General features: G+C 33.6%; 2 protein-coding genes across 23 annotated transcripts; one reads left to right on the forward strand and one right to left on the reverse strand.

The window, feature by feature from the left end:
- Positions 1 to 944: 944 nt before the first annotated feature.
- Positions 945 to 8,582, forward strand: LOC137837603 (mitogen-activated protein kinase kinase kinase YODA). Its single transcript, XM_068646635.2, has 12 exons — positions 945 to 1,255; positions 2,266 to 3,017; positions 3,391 to 4,128; positions 4,244 to 4,331; positions 4,469 to 4,531; positions 4,761 to 4,921; positions 5,037 to 5,112; positions 5,496 to 5,555; positions 5,647 to 5,754; positions 5,924 to 6,169; positions 7,120 to 7,211; positions 7,314 to 8,582. Exons 2-12 carry the CDS (start codon positions 2,467 to 2,469, stop codon positions 7,819 to 7,821), a joined length of 2,691 nt encoding a protein of 896 aa, XP_068502736.2. The 5' UTR covers positions 945 to 1,255; positions 2,266 to 2,466; the 3' UTR covers positions 7,822 to 8,582.
- Positions 8,583 to 10,681: 2,099 nt separating this feature from the next.
- LOC137837604 (short-chain dehydrogenase TIC 32, chloroplastic) lies at positions 10,682 to 18,575 on the reverse strand. 22 transcript variants are annotated; one of them, XR_016520543.1, is made up of 9 exons: positions 18,368 to 18,575; positions 17,397 to 17,628; positions 17,155 to 17,234; positions 16,700 to 16,853; positions 16,229 to 16,307; positions 15,784 to 15,875; positions 14,152 to 14,236; positions 12,793 to 12,839; positions 10,682 to 10,990 (listed from the first exon to the last, which is right to left on the reverse strand). XR_016520543.1 is itself a non-coding variant. In XM_090301652.1 (9 exons), exons 4-9 carry the CDS (start codon positions 17,216 to 17,218, stop codon positions 10,829 to 10,831), a joined length of 594 nt encoding a protein of 197 aa, XP_090157778.1. In that variant the 5' UTR covers positions 17,219 to 17,223; positions 17,397 to 17,628; positions 17,702 to 17,756; positions 18,368 to 18,574; the 3' UTR covers positions 10,682 to 10,828. The 22 variants fall into 22 exon arrangements, 17 of the variants coding, with proteins under 17 accessions (XP_090157778.1, XP_090157773.1, XP_090157774.1 ...); XM_090301652.1 differs by lacking the exon at positions 15,784 to 15,875 and adding an exon at positions 17,702 to 17,756 and having other exon boundaries at positions 14,152 to 14,239; positions 17,155 to 17,223; positions 18,368 to 18,574; XM_090301647.1 differs by lacking the exon at positions 15,784 to 15,875 and adding an exon at positions 17,702 to 17,756 and having other exon boundaries at positions 14,152 to 14,239; positions 18,368 to 18,543.
- Between the last annotated feature and the right edge of the window lie 1,012 nt (positions 18,576 to 19,587).

Below are 19,587 nucleotides of genomic sequence, written 5' to 3' on the forward strand. Positions count from 1 at the left end.
TATAACTAAAGGATTATATTGATAAAAAGAGATATTATATATAAATTGATGGTGCTTTAATAATTTATGCAAGTACTATATTATTTTCTATTTTCTTAAAATATAAAGAGTAACTCATATTTAACACTTTCTAGATTAAAAAGTTGAAAATAAAAAAATTCACGAAATCGTTTAGATCATTCTCTATGAAGAGAAGAAAATATAAATAAATTAAATTATACAAAGGTAGCTACTAAGAATTATTCAATAATTCTTAATTGGATAAGTTATCTTAAAATCTATAATATGATTGGAAGTTCATTTCACATTAGTTATATTTACAAAAGTTGATATTATTTTAAAATTATTTTATATTTTATTCATATACACCAATATTAATATAATATATTTTAAAATATAAAAATATAAATATTTTGAAAGATACTTTGGTGTTTTATTTATTCCCATGTTTATACTCTTTTTTGAAAGATAATATATTTATTATGTATTTGGAAAATAGTTAAAATCAACACAGATACAGTGTGTTCAAATTTATATTTGAAGACTATTTTTTTTTTCTCATTTTATTTCCAACCTCTGATTTATTCAAATAATTAAAATTAAAATTTCATCTTTATTATTTTACCATTAAACTTGTCCCAATAACCTTTAAGGTAAGGCTTCATCATTGAATGTTGATATTCCTTTAGTGACTCAGATTTAAAATAATGTATGAATGTTCATAATAGTAATAATAATGATAAAAAAGTGTAACCTAAGAATCTCTACCGAAATAATCTCTCACACATTATACAAATATATATGTTGTTGTGGTTGTAATAATTTCCAACAGCAAAAGATGTAATAATAAAAACAATGTAATAATTAGGTTCCATATTTTAAATTATTTTATTGCAATTTGTAATTAATTAATTAATATTAACTATTAAGAATCAAGTCTCAAAGTCCCTCTTCTGCGATGTCTTAGCAAGAGAAAAACACACACTCTCTTCTCTCTCTTTCTTTATCTCTCTTCTACTTCTTCTTCCGTACGCGATCTCTTTCACTATCTCCCAATTCCCAATTTTTTCAAGACACACCGCTGCAATCCCTGTCCATTTTCTTGCATTTTCGGTTTCTGGGTCTGTTTTCTTCTTGGGGTTCCAAGTGGTTCAGAAAAAAAAAGTGATTTTTCTTCGCTTTTTGCATACTCAGATTTGAGTTGAGCATTACAGTGTGGGCTTGAGTTCAGATTCACGGCGTGGAGCAATTCGAAGTAAGTTTCCAGCTTTGTTGCATTTTGGGCATGTTCTAATTCCAGTGAACGATGATCGAGTTGGTTGATTTGACTGTTTTTCTGTATCCAGTGTCATGTGTGGGTGATGAGTGGATCTGGGTTTTGATGTGATTTCTTTTAACAATGGGGGTGTGGTTTCACTTGGGGTTATGAGAAATTTGGTGTAGTTGAACTTTGTGAAGTTGAAAGGTTGAGTTTTTTTTTTTTTTTTTTTTTTTTTTTTCTGGAGAGGGTTTTGGAATCTGGGTATTGGAAAACACACTCAAAGGGTAATCTATATGTGAATACTAGTTTGATTTGGAGATGAGTTTCTACTGTTTCGACTATCTGCTTGCAAATTTTTAGGGTGTTGATATTTTCATATGCATTATTTACTTATTTTTTTATTTCTAGGTTAGAATTTTGCGGTTGGGACATGCTAAACTATAAATTTTTAAGTTGCTAAATAAGAAATTTGAGCTGATGTGAAGTAGTGGATGTTGTTGTCTAACTAATGCCTTAAAGTTTCGGAGAGTTTTAGAATCTGCATACAAGATTTGTACGGCAAATGATGTCACGTTGCATTAGTCTATACTGATTAGGAATAGGAAGGTTAGAGGTGTTTAGACTTGACTATATTGCACTGATACAGTATTAGGTTTTGGGCTTGAGATTCTGGGGCCCAAGGGTTTGCTGATGGAATTATTGATTTTTGTTAGTTAATATGTTGTTGTGTTGGATCCGGTGTAAGATGTTTCTCTATCCGAACACCTGTTGACCAACTTATTGGAAAAAGTTGATAGTTAGTTATAGGGCATAAACTAGAGAATCGTTGGATTGTTAGTTTATGATATCATCTTTTGGAAATATATCATTCAGGAGAGTGTTGTCATAGTTTTTACTGGTTAAGATTAGATGCATATGTAGAAGAGTTTGGATTCAATATGTACAAAAGTTGTGAAAATATTGATTTTACAGTGATTGAGTATATGTGTTATTCTTTGTTGCAGGGTTTTGGAACCATTCAGTCCATAATTTCTATCTCAGACTCTGTAGTACTGCTTTCGGAATTATTGGATTCTTCATTTGATAGGGTTTTGGTCGGATTGTAATGTGTGTAACTCCAGATAGTGACTTGAAGTGATAGATATTTCAAACTATCAATGGAATTAATTTAAGAAACTTGTTTACGGCCTATACAAATTGCAAATATGCCTACATGGTGGGGGAAATCATCATCAAAAGAAACCAAGAAGAAAGCAAATAAGGAAAGTTTTATCAATACATTTCACCGAAAATTTAAAATCCCATCTGAAAGTAAATCCAGCAGTAGATCTGGAGGATCTCGTAGACAATGCAATGATTCAATTTCTGAGAAAGGGGCTCAGTCTCCTCTTGAATCAAGATCTCCTTCACCTTCCAAAGTGGCAAGGTGTCAAAGTTTTGCTGAAAGGCCTCATGCTCAGCCACTACCACTTCCTGTCCTGCACCCATCAAATATAAGCCGAGCAGATTCTGAAATTAGCATATCAGCTAAATCAAGACTTGAAAAAGGCTCCAAACCATCATTGTTTCCACTACCAAAACCAGCATGCATGCGTGGTAGGCTGAACCCTGCCGATTTGGATGGAGATCTGGTCACTGCGTCAGTCTCTAGTGAGAGCTCTGCTGACAGTGATGAGCCAGTGGACTCTCGCAATCGTAGTCCTTTGGCAACAGACTGTGAAAATGGGACTAGAACTGCTGCAGGCAGTCCTTCCAGGTATACTCTACAAGCATTAACTATAACGTGCTTCAAGATTGCATATTTTGTTGCATATGCATGCCTAGGTTGTGTATTTTTAGACGTAGAGAATAGATAGATATAGTTGGTTCATGGCATGTTATCAAAGTCTCAGTTCAATCTTTGCTGCCCCATTCTATGAAAAAGTTGAATTTCAGCACAAGGTAGGGGGCCAAGGAATTATCCATGCATGAAGTTCAATGGTATATGAGGGTGTATTGGAGATATAACATAAAACCATTCTTGATTCATCCTCTTAAGCTTAAGCTTTGGGATGGCTAGTTCATGAAATTTATGATTACTAGCAACTAATTTTATTTTACTCATTTTGGATGTTGGCCTTTTTATGAAGCTCGATGCCCAAGGATCTATCATCTACTGTTTCCCAAATAAATTCAAGAGAAACCAAAAAACCGGCAAACATTCTGGGTAATCACATGTCTTCTACTTCACCAAAACGGAGGCCTTTAAGCAACCATGTTTCAAATTTGCAGATTCCTCCTCATGGTGCCTTCTGCAGTGCACCTGATAGTTCCAAATCAAGTCCATCAAGAAGTCCGTTGAGAGTATTTGGCACAGAAAAGGTGTTGAACTCTGCCTTTTGGGCTGGAAAGCCGTATTCGGAGATCAATTTAGGTGGATCTGGGCACTGCTCAAGTCCAGGTTCTGGTCACAATTCTGGACATAATTCAATGGGAGGGGACATGTCAGGACAGTTATTTTGGCAACCTAGCAGGGGTAGCCCCGAATATTCTCCTGTACCTAGTCCCAGAATGACTAGCCCTGGACCTAGCTCTAGAATTCAGAGTGGTGCTGTTACACCTATTCATCCTAGAGCTGGGGGAACACCCAATGAATCACAGACAGGACGGGTTGATGATGGAAAACAACAGAGTCATCGTTTGCCCCTTCCTCCTTTAGCAGTGACCAATACTTTACCTTTCTCTCATTCAAATTCTGCAGCAACTTCTCCATCCATGCCAAGAAGTCCAGGAAGAGCAGATAATCCAATAAGCCCTGGATCACGTTGGAAAAAAGGAAAACTGCTTGGCAGAGGCACATTTGGACATGTTTTTGTTGGCTTTAATAAGTATGAGTTTTACCTATTATTCTTGATTCTACTTTAAAGATTTTTTTTTTCTACTTTTAAATCCACTAATATAGGCATCTTATACATTGGTTGGTTAAAATATTTTCATGTTTAGGGAAAGTGGTGAAATGTGTGCTATGAAAGAGGTGACTCTGTTTTCAGATGATGCCAAATCTAAAGAAAGTGCTAAGCAATTAATGCAGGTAAATAAATATCCTTTTTTGACCCTGGAAGTATTTTGTTGAATGTGTAATCCTTATTCTCTTTGGAAATACATTTGTTTCTATTTCTGTTTCAAATTTAGTGTAACTTTGAAAAGCTAACTCCTAGATTCTCACAGGAAATTACCTTATTAAGTCGATTGCGGCATTCAAATATTGTGCAGTATTATGGTTCTGAAACAGTAAGTTCTCCATTTCCTTTTTTGTTTGCAGTCTGTTTATATTAGCTACTTGTAAGTGATCATGATTTATTTTGGGTTTTTGTTCCTAATTTCTAATGCTTGCATGATCATCTAGTTACAAGATTATTAGTTGGTTTATATATTTACCTAACACCATAATATTGGAAACTTGTCTACAGTTTGTCCTTTTAGTCTACTTATAGGTGCTGATGAATCATCCCTTAAACAGGTAGGTGACAAACTTTACATATATCTGGAGTATGTCGCTGGAGGCTCCATATATAAACTTCTTCAAGAGTATGGACAATTTGGTGAACTAGCTATTCGTAGTTTTACTCAACAAATTTTGTCAGGACTTGCTTATTTACATGCTAAAAATACTGTCCACAGGTGAAATAAGTCACATTCCTTTTTGAAACTTTAATTATACCAATGATTTATAATGACTAGCTTTCTCTGCTTCTGAGTTCTGATATCTATCACTTAAATTGCTTTTCTTGTAAAGGGACATCAAAGGAGCAAATATACTGGTAGATACTAATGGTCGGGTTAAGTTGGCAGACTTTGGCATGGCAAAGCATGTAAGCTTGAGGATAAAAGTTATCCTGTTTATTTGCTTTTAAGCTAATTGTAGGATATGAAAAATTGGTTTCTGTTGCTTGTGAAATTATGTATAAAGATTTAAAACTTCCTAATTCACTTATTCAAGAGAGTTTCTAATTTCAGTGAGGTTTTTTTCATGTTTCTTTCTTGTACTTTTTTACCGTTTTTTGGAAGATATCTTTCCTGTCCCACCTCCTACCAGTTTATCATGCATGACTTCAACTTGAAAAAAGATCTCTAAGAATCCAGAAGACATTGTTTTCCTGCTTAATTGCCATTTGATATCACATCTAGTATATATAATTGCAAGTTTGCATGATCCATCCTGTTCTCCCATCTATTAACCTGCATATTTTTGCAGATAACAGGGCAATCATGTCCATTATCATTCAAGGGAAGCCCCTATTGGATGGCTCCTGAGGTAGTAATGTTTTCTGTTAGTTTCAGTACTTTATAGGTTCAATTACATCTTGCTTTTGATGACATGATTGCTTGTCGTTCTGATATTTTAGGTTATCAAAAACTCCAATGGTTGCAACCTTGCTGTTGATATATGGAGCCTAGGATGCACAGTTTTGGAAATGGCCACAACTAAACCTCCTTGGAGTCAGTTTGAAGGGGTTAGTAATTTTTGTCAATATATTGGAACTTTTAGCTAGTTTTTTTATATTCCATTTCCCCCCTATTATTTTATTTAAGTTTGTTATTTTCATTTATAAAAGCGTTGATGATATTTCTTGTATTTATGTGTTGACTTGATGTTTATTGTCTTTGCATGTTAAAAAAAAGGTTGCTGCCATGTTCAAGATTGGTAATAGCAAGGAACTCCCAACAATCCCGGATCACCTATCTAGTGAGGGAAAGGATTTTGTTAGGAAATGCCTACAACGGAATCCACACAATCGCCCTTCTGCAAGTGAATTATTGGACCACCCTTTTGTAAAACATGCTGCACCTTTAGAAAGACCTATTCTGGGTCCTGATGCTTCTTCAGACCCAGCTGTCTCTGGGATCACACAGGGAGCTACAGCTCTGGTAGGGAAGCTACTGCCAACATTAATCACATAAAAAAATTGTGTATTTTCATATTAGTGTGGGGGATTGCCTGTTTCTCTTGCATTCCATATCATGCATGTGTTAAATATTTGTGTCCCCTTATTCCCCATTGCGTATGATAGGAATAAAATGCGAAGCCATCTCCTCTCCTACTTGAAAATGCTGACATTTTTGTGCACTTCATGCATTCAAATTCCTTGTTTGATGAATCATTTTTCTTGGTATAGATAGTGGCCTTTTATAGGATCTGCTTGGATAAACTTTTCCATAACTTCTGGTAGAAAAGTATTAGGAAAAATGGAATAAAAACTTTTCCCTCCCTCTCCCTTTGGCATCCACCAATATATGTCGTTGTCTTGGTAATATGACTGGTCAAACTCTAAATGGTCTTTTTTCAGCTGATAAATTTCTATTTTGGAATCATGACTTAATAATAACTTAGACTTTTTTATGTTACTGTTTGGAGAAAAGGATTCATATTCTTGTTGATTTTTTATGTTACTATATGGAGAAAAGGATTCATATTCTTGTTGAAATGTGTAAGATTTCCATTAATGCTTCATCCTGTCATTGATTCCCTTGGAAGTAGAGAATAAAAAAGACAGGGCTAGGTATAGACAACTAGAGAAACGGTACAAAACCATTTACTTTCTGCAAACTGTAAGATAGATTTTTTCCATTAACATGAAGTAAAGTACACGGTGGTTGGAGGGGAGACGAACTACAGATGAAGAATGTTGTTGTCAGAAGAATTGTGGTTACGATTTCCTACAAGCAAAATAAATTTTCTTATCTGGGTGTTAATTCGAACTATATTTCAATTGTATAATATTGGAAAATTTTGCTGTCATAATGGAATGATCTTTGAAGTTTTCTTTTATGGTTTCTTGTCTATCCTTGTAATTATTGTGGTTGTGATACATTTTCAGGGTATTGGACAAGGAAGGAATCCCTCTACATTGGATTCAGATAGACTTTCCCGTCATTCTTCTAGGTTTTTGAAAACTAATCCTCATGCAAGGTCTCTCTCTCTCTCTCTATCTCCCACCCTCACACACACACTGCACACACAAGGTTGCTGACCATTCCTACGATGATCTGAAATTACTTTATCAATCTACAGTGAAATCCATATTCCGAGGAATATATCCTGTCCTGTCTCACCCATTGGAAGCCCACTTTTGAGGCCAAGATCTCCGCAGCATATGAATGGTAGAATGTCTCCCTCTCCTATATCCAGCCCTCGGACTGCTTCTGGTGCATCCACACCTCTCAACGGTGGTAGTGGTGCCATTCCATTTAGTAATCACTTGGTTTACATTCAAGAGGGTCTTGGAAACTTGCCAAAGTCCTCAAATGGTGTCTACATTATTGGCCCTAATCATCATGACTTGAACGTTGACATTTTTCGAGGAATGCAACAGACGTCTCACATTACATCAGAACCGGTTCCAAGTGAAAGTGATGTTCTGGGGAGGCAGTTTGCCCGGTCTCCTCGTAGCGAGCCATATGATGTTCAATCAGTCTTGGCTGATCGAGTTTGTCGGCAGCTGCTGGGGGATAATGTGAAAATCAACCCATCCCTTGATCTAAATCCCAATTCTTTGCTCAGCTGGGCTAATGGGTTATGACATGGGGCATTATCCTTGGCCCACCTCTGTGAGCAAATCTTTGAAGTTTACCAGAATGATCCATTCATTGTTCTATTTGCTGAGGAAGTAATTGTAAAATAGGGAGCCAAAGCATAGGAGAATCAATGTAATAAATTTTGATCGGAGAATAGGGGAGCTGAGGCACATTATTCCATCTTGCATGGTTTCTCCCTCAGGCATATGGAGTTCAGAACCTTTCAGGTGAAGTGCCAAACTAAGCCATAGGATGAAAATTCTTGACATTTTGATTTGTCTATATCAACCGAAGCAAATGCTCACTTGTTGCAAAGAGGAGCTTATGTTTGAATGTAGAATTTTCAAGATACAGCATCAGTGCGTGGATTTCTCTCTGGTGTCTGAAATATGAGAAATGATAGGTTTAATGTTAACATTAGCTCAAGGAATGAATTTTTCTAATCACATGTATGCAGTTCCTTCAGTTAAAGAATTCATGCAATGACAACTGTATCTTTTGGAACATCATATAGATGCAAAAATAGTGAAATTGGTGCAAAATTTAGCTTCTAGACTATTTTTTGGGAGGTGATATTGCTGTACAGAATATGGGAGACTGTATTGTGATTCTGCATTTGTTGATGGGAAGCCAAGGATTTGTAAAACCCATATATCTCTTGACTGCATGCTCAGATGTACTAATGTCATTAAATCCTTCTGCTGGATTTATTTTGTACATTATTTTTTGAAGTAAAAATTGAAGATGTGTTTCGATATTCTCTCAACTGGTTTATGCAGTACTTATCTAATATGGTTATTCTTTCTAATATTATTTTCCCTGTAGTGATTTATCTATTAAAATCATGTTTAAGTTACGAAAATTTTCAAATAAAATCTTTATAACTTTTAATTGGAATCCTGAATAGAAAAAGGAAGTCTTTTGAACAATTTGAGAACTTTCAAATAAGTTCTTAAACTATTTTTTTAATTGGAATCCTATATTAAAAAGTTAAGTTCATTGGATTAGTAAAAGTCTTTTTAAAACCACAAAAATGTTAATGTTAAGATTTTAAAGATCACAGGGATTCAATTAAAAACAATTATATGTTCAAGGTTGTAATGAAAACAAATTTTAATATAAGCTTATTTAAAAAATTCGAATGGTTCAGGAACATTGTTATTTAACTTAAAATGTTACAATTTGTATCGAAATTATTTTAATATTTTCTTCGAGTTTGATTGGATTGCATTTATACCGAGGTACGTACTCATCATACTCGACCGCTTCTTCCTGCACCTAAGACACCTCCATAAATTTTAAAATTTCTAAAATTACCTATTAGTAATGGTTTATACCTAATTAAAAACTCAAAAATTACAACTTCTAAATTACAGAAACCTATTTAACAGTTCACATTACCGGATTATGTAATTAAAAACTATTTAAGAAAATAAACCTATCATATTACATAATCTAAAACTAAAAAATTACCACTTCCAGATTATGTAATCCAAAACCTATTTAACAACTAACAAAGTCGGATTACATAATTTGGAATTTATTTCAGAAAATAAACCCACCAAATTCGTAATCCAAAACCTATTTAACAACGACCAATATCGGATTATTTAATTTGAAATTTATTGAAACTTTAAACCCTACCAGATTACGTAATTCAGAAGACAAAAGTTACAACTTTTAGATTACATAATCCATAACCTATTTAACAACAAACAATATCGGATTACATAATCTAGAACTTATTTAAAAAATAAATCTACCGGATTGCGTAATCCGAAATCTAACTAAACGCTCACTGAATTACGTAATTTGAAACCTATTTAATAATTTAAAACTACCAGATTACTTTATTTTCACCAAATTCAAATTAAAAAGAAAAACCATTTAAACTACTAACATAGTGTTTGGAAGAGAAATGGGAGGAGAGGTTTAGGCAAGAGAGGATGTGGATAAATTTTTTTTCCTAAAACTCCTTTTTTTAAATACATTTTTGAATTAAGAAAAATTCTTTTTTGGAATGTATTTTTAGATTTTGTGTTATGGGTTTTCTTTTCCATATTTTTTTTATTTTATAATTTATTTTTTTAGCATGAGATTTTAATTTTTAAATTGTATTTTTCAATTCTAGATTTTTAAATCCTGAATAGGGGATAAATTTGGAAAATTTAAAAGGTAATAAGGTACAAGTTCAAATTAGTACGGTCCAAGAAGAATTTGCCTCATTTTTATTGATTTACTGATTGATCCCTTATCAAAACCATGCAAAAAAAAGAAGAAAAGAATAGAACTTTCCTTTCCAATGACTTGCAACCTCCAACAATGAACCACCCTATTAATTTCATGTTGTAAAATTGAATAAAATTACTTGCTTGTAGAGATACTTGTAATTTGAAAAAAAAAATATAGATTCCAATATATAAGACTTTCTAAAAGGGATGATGGGAGCCTTATTATTAGTGCAAAAGAATATGTTCAGCAATAACATGATTAATTCTCAAATGTGCACACCACAGACAAAGTTGCGTTACTTTTAAGCCATGTGATTCCGCAGGTAATTGATCTTGAGCCTGACATAAACCATTAGTTAATTGAAATTGGAGCATAATCAGACATGTCACATTAAGTCTAGCTATGATAAATTATGATCTGAGGTATTGTATCTAACATGTTCAATTTCTATCCATAAAATAAAATTAATCAGATGTTAATTAATTAAGCGTAGTTATCATTTGGTGCTTCTTTCTCTCTTTTGACTGTCATGTTGTGGGATCATTCACTTCCTAGTTGTAAGATATTTGAGTTACTCACAGAAAAAACAACAATAAAAAACAGCAAATAACTGTAACAAAAAACACAATCAAATACATATCACCTACAAAAGTGTAGTTTATTTAGAGACAAGATCAGATTACAAGTATATCTCAATTCGGTAATGAGGTACTGTACAAGGGAAAACTCTAGTAGTGATTTTTAATGGATCATTGTCCCTATTGGTTAGGTAACATAATATCAAGATTTGACCAAATTTGAGCTATGTTCCCACAGTTTCCTTGCCAGCTCTGGATCAGCTGCTTGTGAACTTGCTTCAGCTAAGTTACTATCTCCAAAGTAACGGCCAGTCAACCCTTTCAATTGTGGATGCAATGCAACGTAACATGTAGTTGCTGCTCCCTATGTTCAGAGGAAAAAATGTATATTAGGTGATACCTGCTACCAAGAAAAACCATACTACTCTAAGAAAACTATATGAAAAAACAAACATTTTGCCTTTTTCATTTCCACAACTGGTCATATAAAGGCCTGAATACATTATTCCTACAAACCAGTCAAACCCATCTGTCCATTTTGGGTAATAGAAAAGATTTCTAGCAAACAACTCATGGTGTAGGGCTAATATAGTCCTTTAGTGAAGTGGGCATAAATATACTCCAAATTGGTCTATTATGAGTGCCAAGTCCACTAACAAGACTACCTCCATGACAATAACCAGTCCTCAAGTTGATAGAAGGTCAATAGTGTGAGGTGGGAACGCCTTGAGAGGGCCAATAGGGGTAGATTGGATTGGGATTAAGTTATGCCATGGTTGGGATTGGGCTAGATTTTTGTGTGTGGATAGAAACGTAAGGGAGGTTATGAGACTATTGGGTGGGTGGTGGATAGAAACCCAGTTGGACTCTAGAGTAAGAAGAGTTGTCCAACTGAGAGGTGAGGATCCCTAAAATAAATGTCAGGAAGTAAGTCTTATTGAGAATTTATCTATTGCATTGAGAAATGAAAAAAAGATTGTGTAAAATATCTTATTTCTCAATATGTTTGCACTAACAATCTTTCTACTAAACATTGAGACTTATTGGTTGTCACAAAAATTCCTGTCTCAGCCTAAGAAGCCATGAAAGTGAACAATAGACTCAAGTCATGAGAGGAGATGAATGCATTAGAAAGAAACTCAACATGAGACTGTTAACAAATCAAGAGACAAGAGGGTTGTAGGACGTATGTTTCTTGGAGAAAGTCTAGTAGCATATATATAAGCAAAAAACAAGGTAAAGTATTTCATTCTAGTACAGAAGTTAAATTTCAAATCTTTGCTCAAAGTGTATGAAAGACTTTGGATGAAACTCATACTAGATAACTTTAAAATAAAGGATGAGATCCTTATGCAATTTATTATGATAACAAGTCAATTATGAACATCGTCTACAATCCATAACAATGGGATAGACTCAAACATAATAAAGTTGATAGACACTTCATCAAACATAATATTGAACAGAGGTCTTGTGGTTATAACCCATTTCCCAACAAGACTTGAACATTTTTACTAAGAGGCTTCCCTAGGGAAAATTCCAGGATCTTCCAGGTATATTGGGAATGATCAATATTCATTTACCAACTTGAAGGAAAGTGTTAAAGGGAAGTGTTATAAATAGTGGATTATTAGGATAAAAATCTCTCCAATATCTCCTAAGTGATTAGGAGAATATATTTTTAGAATCTTTTTATTCATTTTGACCTATTTTTATTTCCTTAATTTGAAGAGTTTGATTATTACAAATATAGATGATAGGAATGTAATTGGTATGGTTGTTATCAATAAAATAATTCTTTGTTTTCTTACATGGTTCAAGTGGAACCAAATAATTAATTAAAACAATTAAAAGAAGCTTTAGGAGTTGTAACCATTTTCATAAGTAGTTTATAAGGTCTAGCCAAATTTCCTTGTACTTGTTTGCCAGAAAATTGTGCTGTATTAAATTGTAATCTTATAAGGGAGAACTGGACAAACCAGTCTCAACAAAGATTTTTCCTAGTGATAACAAAATAGAGTTTGTCTCTCTTTTTCTTTGGATATAAAATATAATACATTCAAATTTCCTCCACCTTTTTTTATTATTTCATGTAAGTAATAATAGTTTACCTCACCTAGTCAGATAAGGCTCTATTGTTGGGTTTCAAATACCTAATCCGTTTACCTGCTGAATATTTTTCATCACATATTTACCAAGTAGACCAACAAACACTGCATAAAATAGGAGCAAACTGTCAATATAACAAGCTAAACAACAACAAGCATGCATATCTTCAGATCTAAAGAAAAAAGCAGGCAACACCATCATATGTGATATATTTAAGATTAAGGCATGATAAAGAAATATAAAATAGTGAATAGTGTCATGGAGGCTAAACCAACCTGTTCCACCCCCTCCCCCTGTGTCCTAACATCAAATGATAACCACATGACCATGTTTTTGACAGGGGAAATTAGTTAGTTTGGTCATCTCCTAATCTACACAGTTGTCAGTATCAGACCCAACTAGTAAATGTATATTAAGAAGAAAGGTGTTGAGAAAGATGAATCTTATGTATTTTATGAAATTAAGAAGAATGTACAGCGACACTGCGATTCTGTTTATAAAGATCTACATACACTACTGAGCTCAGTTACAGGTTAGTTATATTATAACTGTCTAACAAAAAACAGTTACAGTAACCAGAGTTTACTCTTCTACTATAGTTAATAACACTAAATAATAGCAGTAAAGGAGTTTTACACTCAAAAGGTTTAATTGATCGTTTGATCCCTATACTATACCTGTGTCAATTTTTCGTTTTAATCCCCATATTAAATCCCTATATAAACATTTTCTTTAATATTTAAGTCATTGTTATCAGTTTTCTGGTGGTGTAAGACTGCCACAAAATGGAGTCATAAACACTAAAAAAATTGCTCATAAAGGGAGTAAAATACAGAGGTGTTAGGTATAGAAACTAAAACAAAAAAGTTGACCCAGTAATATAACAAAAGATTAATTAAACCTAGAAGAAATAAGTAAGAACTGGCCTACAGTGTCAAGTGAGTCAGCCTCCATTAGTTAGGTCTGTCAAATAATTTTTAGTTTCTCTCAAATAAATAGAAATAAAAATATAATTGAAGGCCATGGTTAGAGTTAGTTTTGAGTGGGACAGACCACACTCAAATTCTAGGAACAATATTTGTAATTCACTTAGAACCTGCTGTTTCAAGAGGAGGCTATAATAATAAAGATTTCTTCTCTTTATTTGTTCCATACTGTCATGCTAGATTCATAACAGCTGACATATCTGCACACAGTTTGTCACCTAAGAACTGAATTAATGGATGTTTGACAAAGGGTTATGATGGAAACCTCAATAGAAATGTTTTTTTTATTATCTTGGACCTAATCAGAAAGATTTTAACCTAAACGAGAGAACCTAAAAATTGAAGTAAAACCAAGAATGTAATATAACATGTATAATGTCAGATGTAGTTTTTCACGTACAAATAAAACACCAAAGTAAAACGGAGTTACCATCTATTAAACTGTGATAACGAAATAGATTGGTGGCAATTGGTCCTGGGCTAATTGAGTTTGCAGTTATCTTTGCGCCCTCTTCCTGCTGCAAGTAAACACCAAGTAGCATGGTGACTGCTCTGTTGTATGTTGATTTAAACTTTTGACAATGATGAAATTTTCAGGAATAGGAAAATGTTTTTTCAAAATAACAGAAACAGCTGCAACTTGTGATTTGGGAAAACCTCATAGATGAGCTAAATGCTAGCAGTAGATGAATATGATTCAATACTAATCTAAACAAATATGCTCATGGATATACATGAATTATTGAGTAAACTATCATGCGGTACGTCTTATTTATCCTAGGACATCTTGACCTATGTATATAACTAATTCTTATTCAGGGACTTGACATAAGGCGCCAAGCTTCTCATTTACCACGTACACCGTATCATATTCCCCACAAAATCATCCATATGTATTTGAGTTTGAGTTGTGACACAGGTGCATTCATATATATTCTTCTGGCAAGATCATTTAGTGCGTGAAGCAAACAATTCACGGGGCAGACTAGCAGTTAGATCATGCATAAACTAAAGGTAAAGCCAAATTGAGACTTATGTTATATCACATGAGCTCGTTTTACATGTCAAATCAAAACCAGAAACGTACATAAAGAAAAAAAAATTCAAGCCACCAAGGCTGCATCCTCCCTCCTCCATTTTGAGGTTTGGGGAGTGTTGAATGCTTGCAAACTTGCTCCTATGAGCATAGAGGCTACTTCTAGCAATTGCTGTTATGCTAAGGTTCACCCTGCCATCCCCATTTACAACCTAACTGATGTACAACAAACTTATGCTTTGTTTGAATTGGATGATAGAAAGTGAGAGTGAAAAAAGAAAGAAATGAAGGAAACAATAGTGGAAAGAGAGTGAAAATAAGTTGAACGTAAAATATATTTATTTCCTTTTGTTTATTATTTTAATTTTATTTATTTTATTATAGAAAAAAATAAAAATATTAATAAAATCTCGACGATATAATTGATTATGTGAAAGACAGTCAATTATGCTCATCGGTTTTCACACTTTTAACTCTTTGATCTTCCATTTTTTATGCTTTCCTTCAGTTTCTTCGTGTCCCAACTTTTTGGGCCTTGAAACATACATAGTGTAAAAAAAAGTCTTTTAACATTTAAACAAATCACAAAAATGGTCTTACCAAAAATAAAATGTCAAGAAAATGTTGCCTAACCGAAAGAAAGTAAATGGTCTTCTAGAATAAGAAGCATTCATGTGAAAACTCTTAATTTGCTCTAAAGACAAGTCAGTTTTAAAAAGTCAAGTCAAAGAGTCCAGACCAACCAAATCATTGCTACATTCCAAGGTCCAAGCAACCTAACAGCCAGCTAAAAAGCACCCACTTCTATAGGCTAAGATCTTATATGTTGCATAACCCATTTTTTAACAAACTTGCAATGTCAAAGAGGAAGATAATTCTACCTTGTATTGTTCAAAGACAAAAAAGCTCACAAGTTACAAGTTACAACACAGAATTTTTCTCTCTTTATATACAGCAATAAAGCTTTAAGGTGTTATCTAAACAAAAAATGCACTGCATAACAAGTTTGAGTGAGCCAGAAAGAACCTTTTCAAGCTGAACTCAACCTTCTCATCACAGTATCCTCATTACCCTCAAAATCACCACAATCCTAGCACACGGTTGAAAGAGATTGACACCTTCCTCATAAAAAGTGGCATTCACCTCTGGTCATTAATATCAGAGTGATACGAAATAAGAGAAAAGGTAACTTATTTATCAATAAAAACCCTGAGGAAAATATCTTTACAATCCCCAACTCCAGTTTAACCACTCCTAAACTGTTCTTACATATGCAAATTGCTTATTACAAACTGTTGGTTTCAGTAGTCCATCTCCACAACCATTTTCTTGATAATCTAGTCCCCTCACTCCTGCCTCCCTCCTCTCATGTTTTCTTTATTTTGCTGGGTAAATAAACAGAATAATGCATACAGAAACAGACTACTAGAAGAAATAACACATAATCAATAACCTCAAATAAGTTGGTCACCTTAAGCCGTCTGGCAAGCTCATTGGCATGCAAAACATTGGCAAGCTTTGACTGGCCATATGCAGACAAACTATTATACCTGTACATTGATAAGAAAATAAAAAATATTGATCACTTAATATATTTTGGATGGAGGGGGGTTTGAAGGGAAAGCAAATGAATGACTAGTTTTTCAATTCAATTTAACTTAAGATTTTATTATTTGAACATTTTTAAAATAGAAAAAGTAAATTTATATTACTATGCAATGCTATCGTAACTTTTACTTATTTTCATAAAAAAAATAGTTTTACCAAATTTATAGATGAAATATTAATCCCCTCTATCCCTCCAAAGCCCCTCCATTCCAACATATCATTAGTTTCAGAAACAATTAGTAATTACCAATGAAAAGGGGGTGAGCTGAGGGGATAACATAAAGCTAAAAACTGTCAACAGTACTAAACTTTATGCGATTAAACATATTGTTACCCTGATTCATCATTAATTTTATCAAATCTAATCCCTTCAGGATATGATAATTTATGACGTCTTGATGAAACATTCACGATCCTTCCCTCCTTCCTTTGTTCAATAGAAGTCTGTTTCATTGTTTCAAGCAATAAGTTTGTCAAAAGAAAATGACCTGCAAGGAGGGACCCATATATCTCAAATCCCCTAGTAAAGGAATAAGGTAAAATATTTATGTAAACAACTCAATTCTATACTATAAATAATTTCAGGTAAAAAAAAGAAATGAAATTGATAGAATTTACAAAATTCATAAATTTTTTAAATTATCAAATTGAGATAGGGAAGTATACTCAGTTTCTTTTTACATGACAATTTGAAACAATTATTGTTTTAAGCCCAATGAGTATAACAATCTATCAAATTCAATATTTGTGTGTGTATTTTCTTTGGACAGTTTAAGATGAGATTCTGACCTATATGGTTTGTTGCAAATTGTAATTCTATGTTGTCTTTGGAAAGCTTGAATGGTGTTGCCATGATTCCTGCATTATTACTTTGAATAGAAACTTAATTTTCAGTGTATACAAATACAACAGCTTACGTTGAAATTTACCATCTTGCATTCTTCAAGCAAACAGCATTTTGATGAATGGTTGAAGTCACACAGAACACCAAAACATCCATTCAAAAAGTACATATGACAGTAGTAACATACACAAGTATATTTAGAGGAAGACCACAGGATTTGAATTGTGCTGCAAATTTCCTAACTGATTCCAGTGAGCTAAGGTCCAGCTCCATCATGCCAATTTTTGCAGTTGGGTTATCTCTTAGTATCGTTTCCTTGATCTCCGCACCAGCTGCCATATTTCTGATCCCCATAACAACATGGACACCGCGTAATGCAAGAACACGTGCAGTTTCAACACCAATTCCACTAGTTGCCCCTGCAATAACATGTATCACACAATGATAACAAGTCACTTGCCTAAAAAAACACAAAAAAAGGACAAAAATTACCATAAAATGAGCACCATGATGATGAATTAATTCCGCCAACATGTATTTCCCAAATCTACAACAACATACTTGACACAGCCACTCAACTAAATAGCAATAGATAAAAATGCAATAGCTTTTTCATCCTTATCCGCAACCACAATTGTAGCCGCAACATCAAGGTTTCTGGGGTTTGGTCACAACTACAACTATGATAGCATCCACCGCATTTTATTCACAAATTTTCACAATATCAAGGATTCTGACCAAACCGCTCAATGATTCTGGAAAAACCACCACTGCAACCGCAATTTACAACGTTGTTGACAAAACATAGGAGCATAATTCTCCAACACTCATTCAATACATGCAAAACCATGCAAAGATGTCTCAAGCATAATCATCAAGACAAAAAGTGTGACGTTCTGTTCAATAACCATCAAGAGAATAAACCTATAGCATTTCATGATCTTCTTCCACTCTGTTCTCATTCTAAACAAAACAAAAATCCCAACCTAAAAGGTTGAAATATGGAAACATATTGGTTGAAAACAAATACCCATTTAAATAAAGTTTACATTTTTAAAAGGGCAAACTTCCATCTCATAAGAACAACAATGAATGATGAGTAAATTAAGGAAGAACAGAACAAATAAAGGACACCCATTTCCATTATTCACGATTAACCTGTAACAATGGCAGTGAGGTGAGAGGCATCAATTCCTTGAGTAACTTCCTCAGCAGTAGAAGAAGCTGAGAATCCTGAAGGTCCTTTTCTTCCCAACCACCACATTATTTTCTCTTATCCTTCTCCCAAGTGAAGCTCACACATTCATACTGTGTTGCGTTTCACTTTAATTTCTCACTTCAATCAAAATCCTACCTCGCAAAATCGTGTTCATTTTATTTATTTTCACCTACAAGAACAAAATAAACGTCTTTGAAAATTTCTGAATTATTACAAAAGATAAGTATTTTATATCTTCACATAAAATACTAAATTTTTGAAGAAAATATAACATTAAATGAGATTTTTAACCAAGGTTTAATTTAACTTTTTGCAGCACATTTTGTCATCTTTTTGTGAATTTTGTTACCAAATTATGAAATTTACATACTCTACTAATTAATTTTTTAAATTTTATGCATTTTGTTACCCAAACTTATATAGACTGAATTGTTTGAGTGTTTATTAAACGTGTAAGACATTTTCAATTTCTTTCTTAAAAATTAATAAATTAAGAATAAGTTCTTGAAAGATTTATTTGTTACATAAATATATATGAATTCGGCATAGCTCACTCTAATTCACATGGAAGAGGGTAAAAATACTCCCAGTCACATAAAACAAAAAGTCTATACGATGAAAATGTCAACAAAATTCATGAGCTAGAACCAACTCATGAGCTATTTTTAAAGTACAATCTATTTAGAAAAAAGTTACTTAAAAAAGATCTTTATACATATAAAAAATATTTATTTAATTCAAATTCAAACCTAGTATGAGAAAATAGTTAGACCGACATCATCTTAAACTGGTTGATATGGGTCCATGTCAAGTTGAGTCAAGTCAAGTTTAAGTTAGGTCAAGACGACCCGAGTTTAGGTCAGGTCGAGACGAATCGGATTTAGGTCAGGTCGAGACGAATCAGATTTAGTTGAACTCGATCCAGTCTAGGTTTGCTCGAGTTTAGCCCCACCCAAGTTATGTCAAGTCAAGCTAAGTATGGGTTGAGATAAGTTAGGTTGAACAAAGTCTAATTTTGGCCAGGTCAAGTCAGGCTAAGACAAGTTAAGTCAAGTTGAGCCCATGTTAGCCTGAGTCGAGTTCGATCCACCTTAGGTTAAGTAGATTTGGCCACATTAAGCCAAGTTGAATTAGGCCCAAGTCGAATCGAGTCATGTTG

The sequence above is a fragment of the Phaseolus vulgaris genome, chromosome 4 (genome assembly GCF_051622355.1).
Source record: "Phaseolus vulgaris cultivar YP4 chromosome 4, ASM5162235v1, whole genome shotgun sequence".
NCBI classification, from domain to species: Eukaryota; Viridiplantae; Streptophyta; class Magnoliopsida; order Fabales; family Fabaceae; genus Phaseolus; species Phaseolus vulgaris.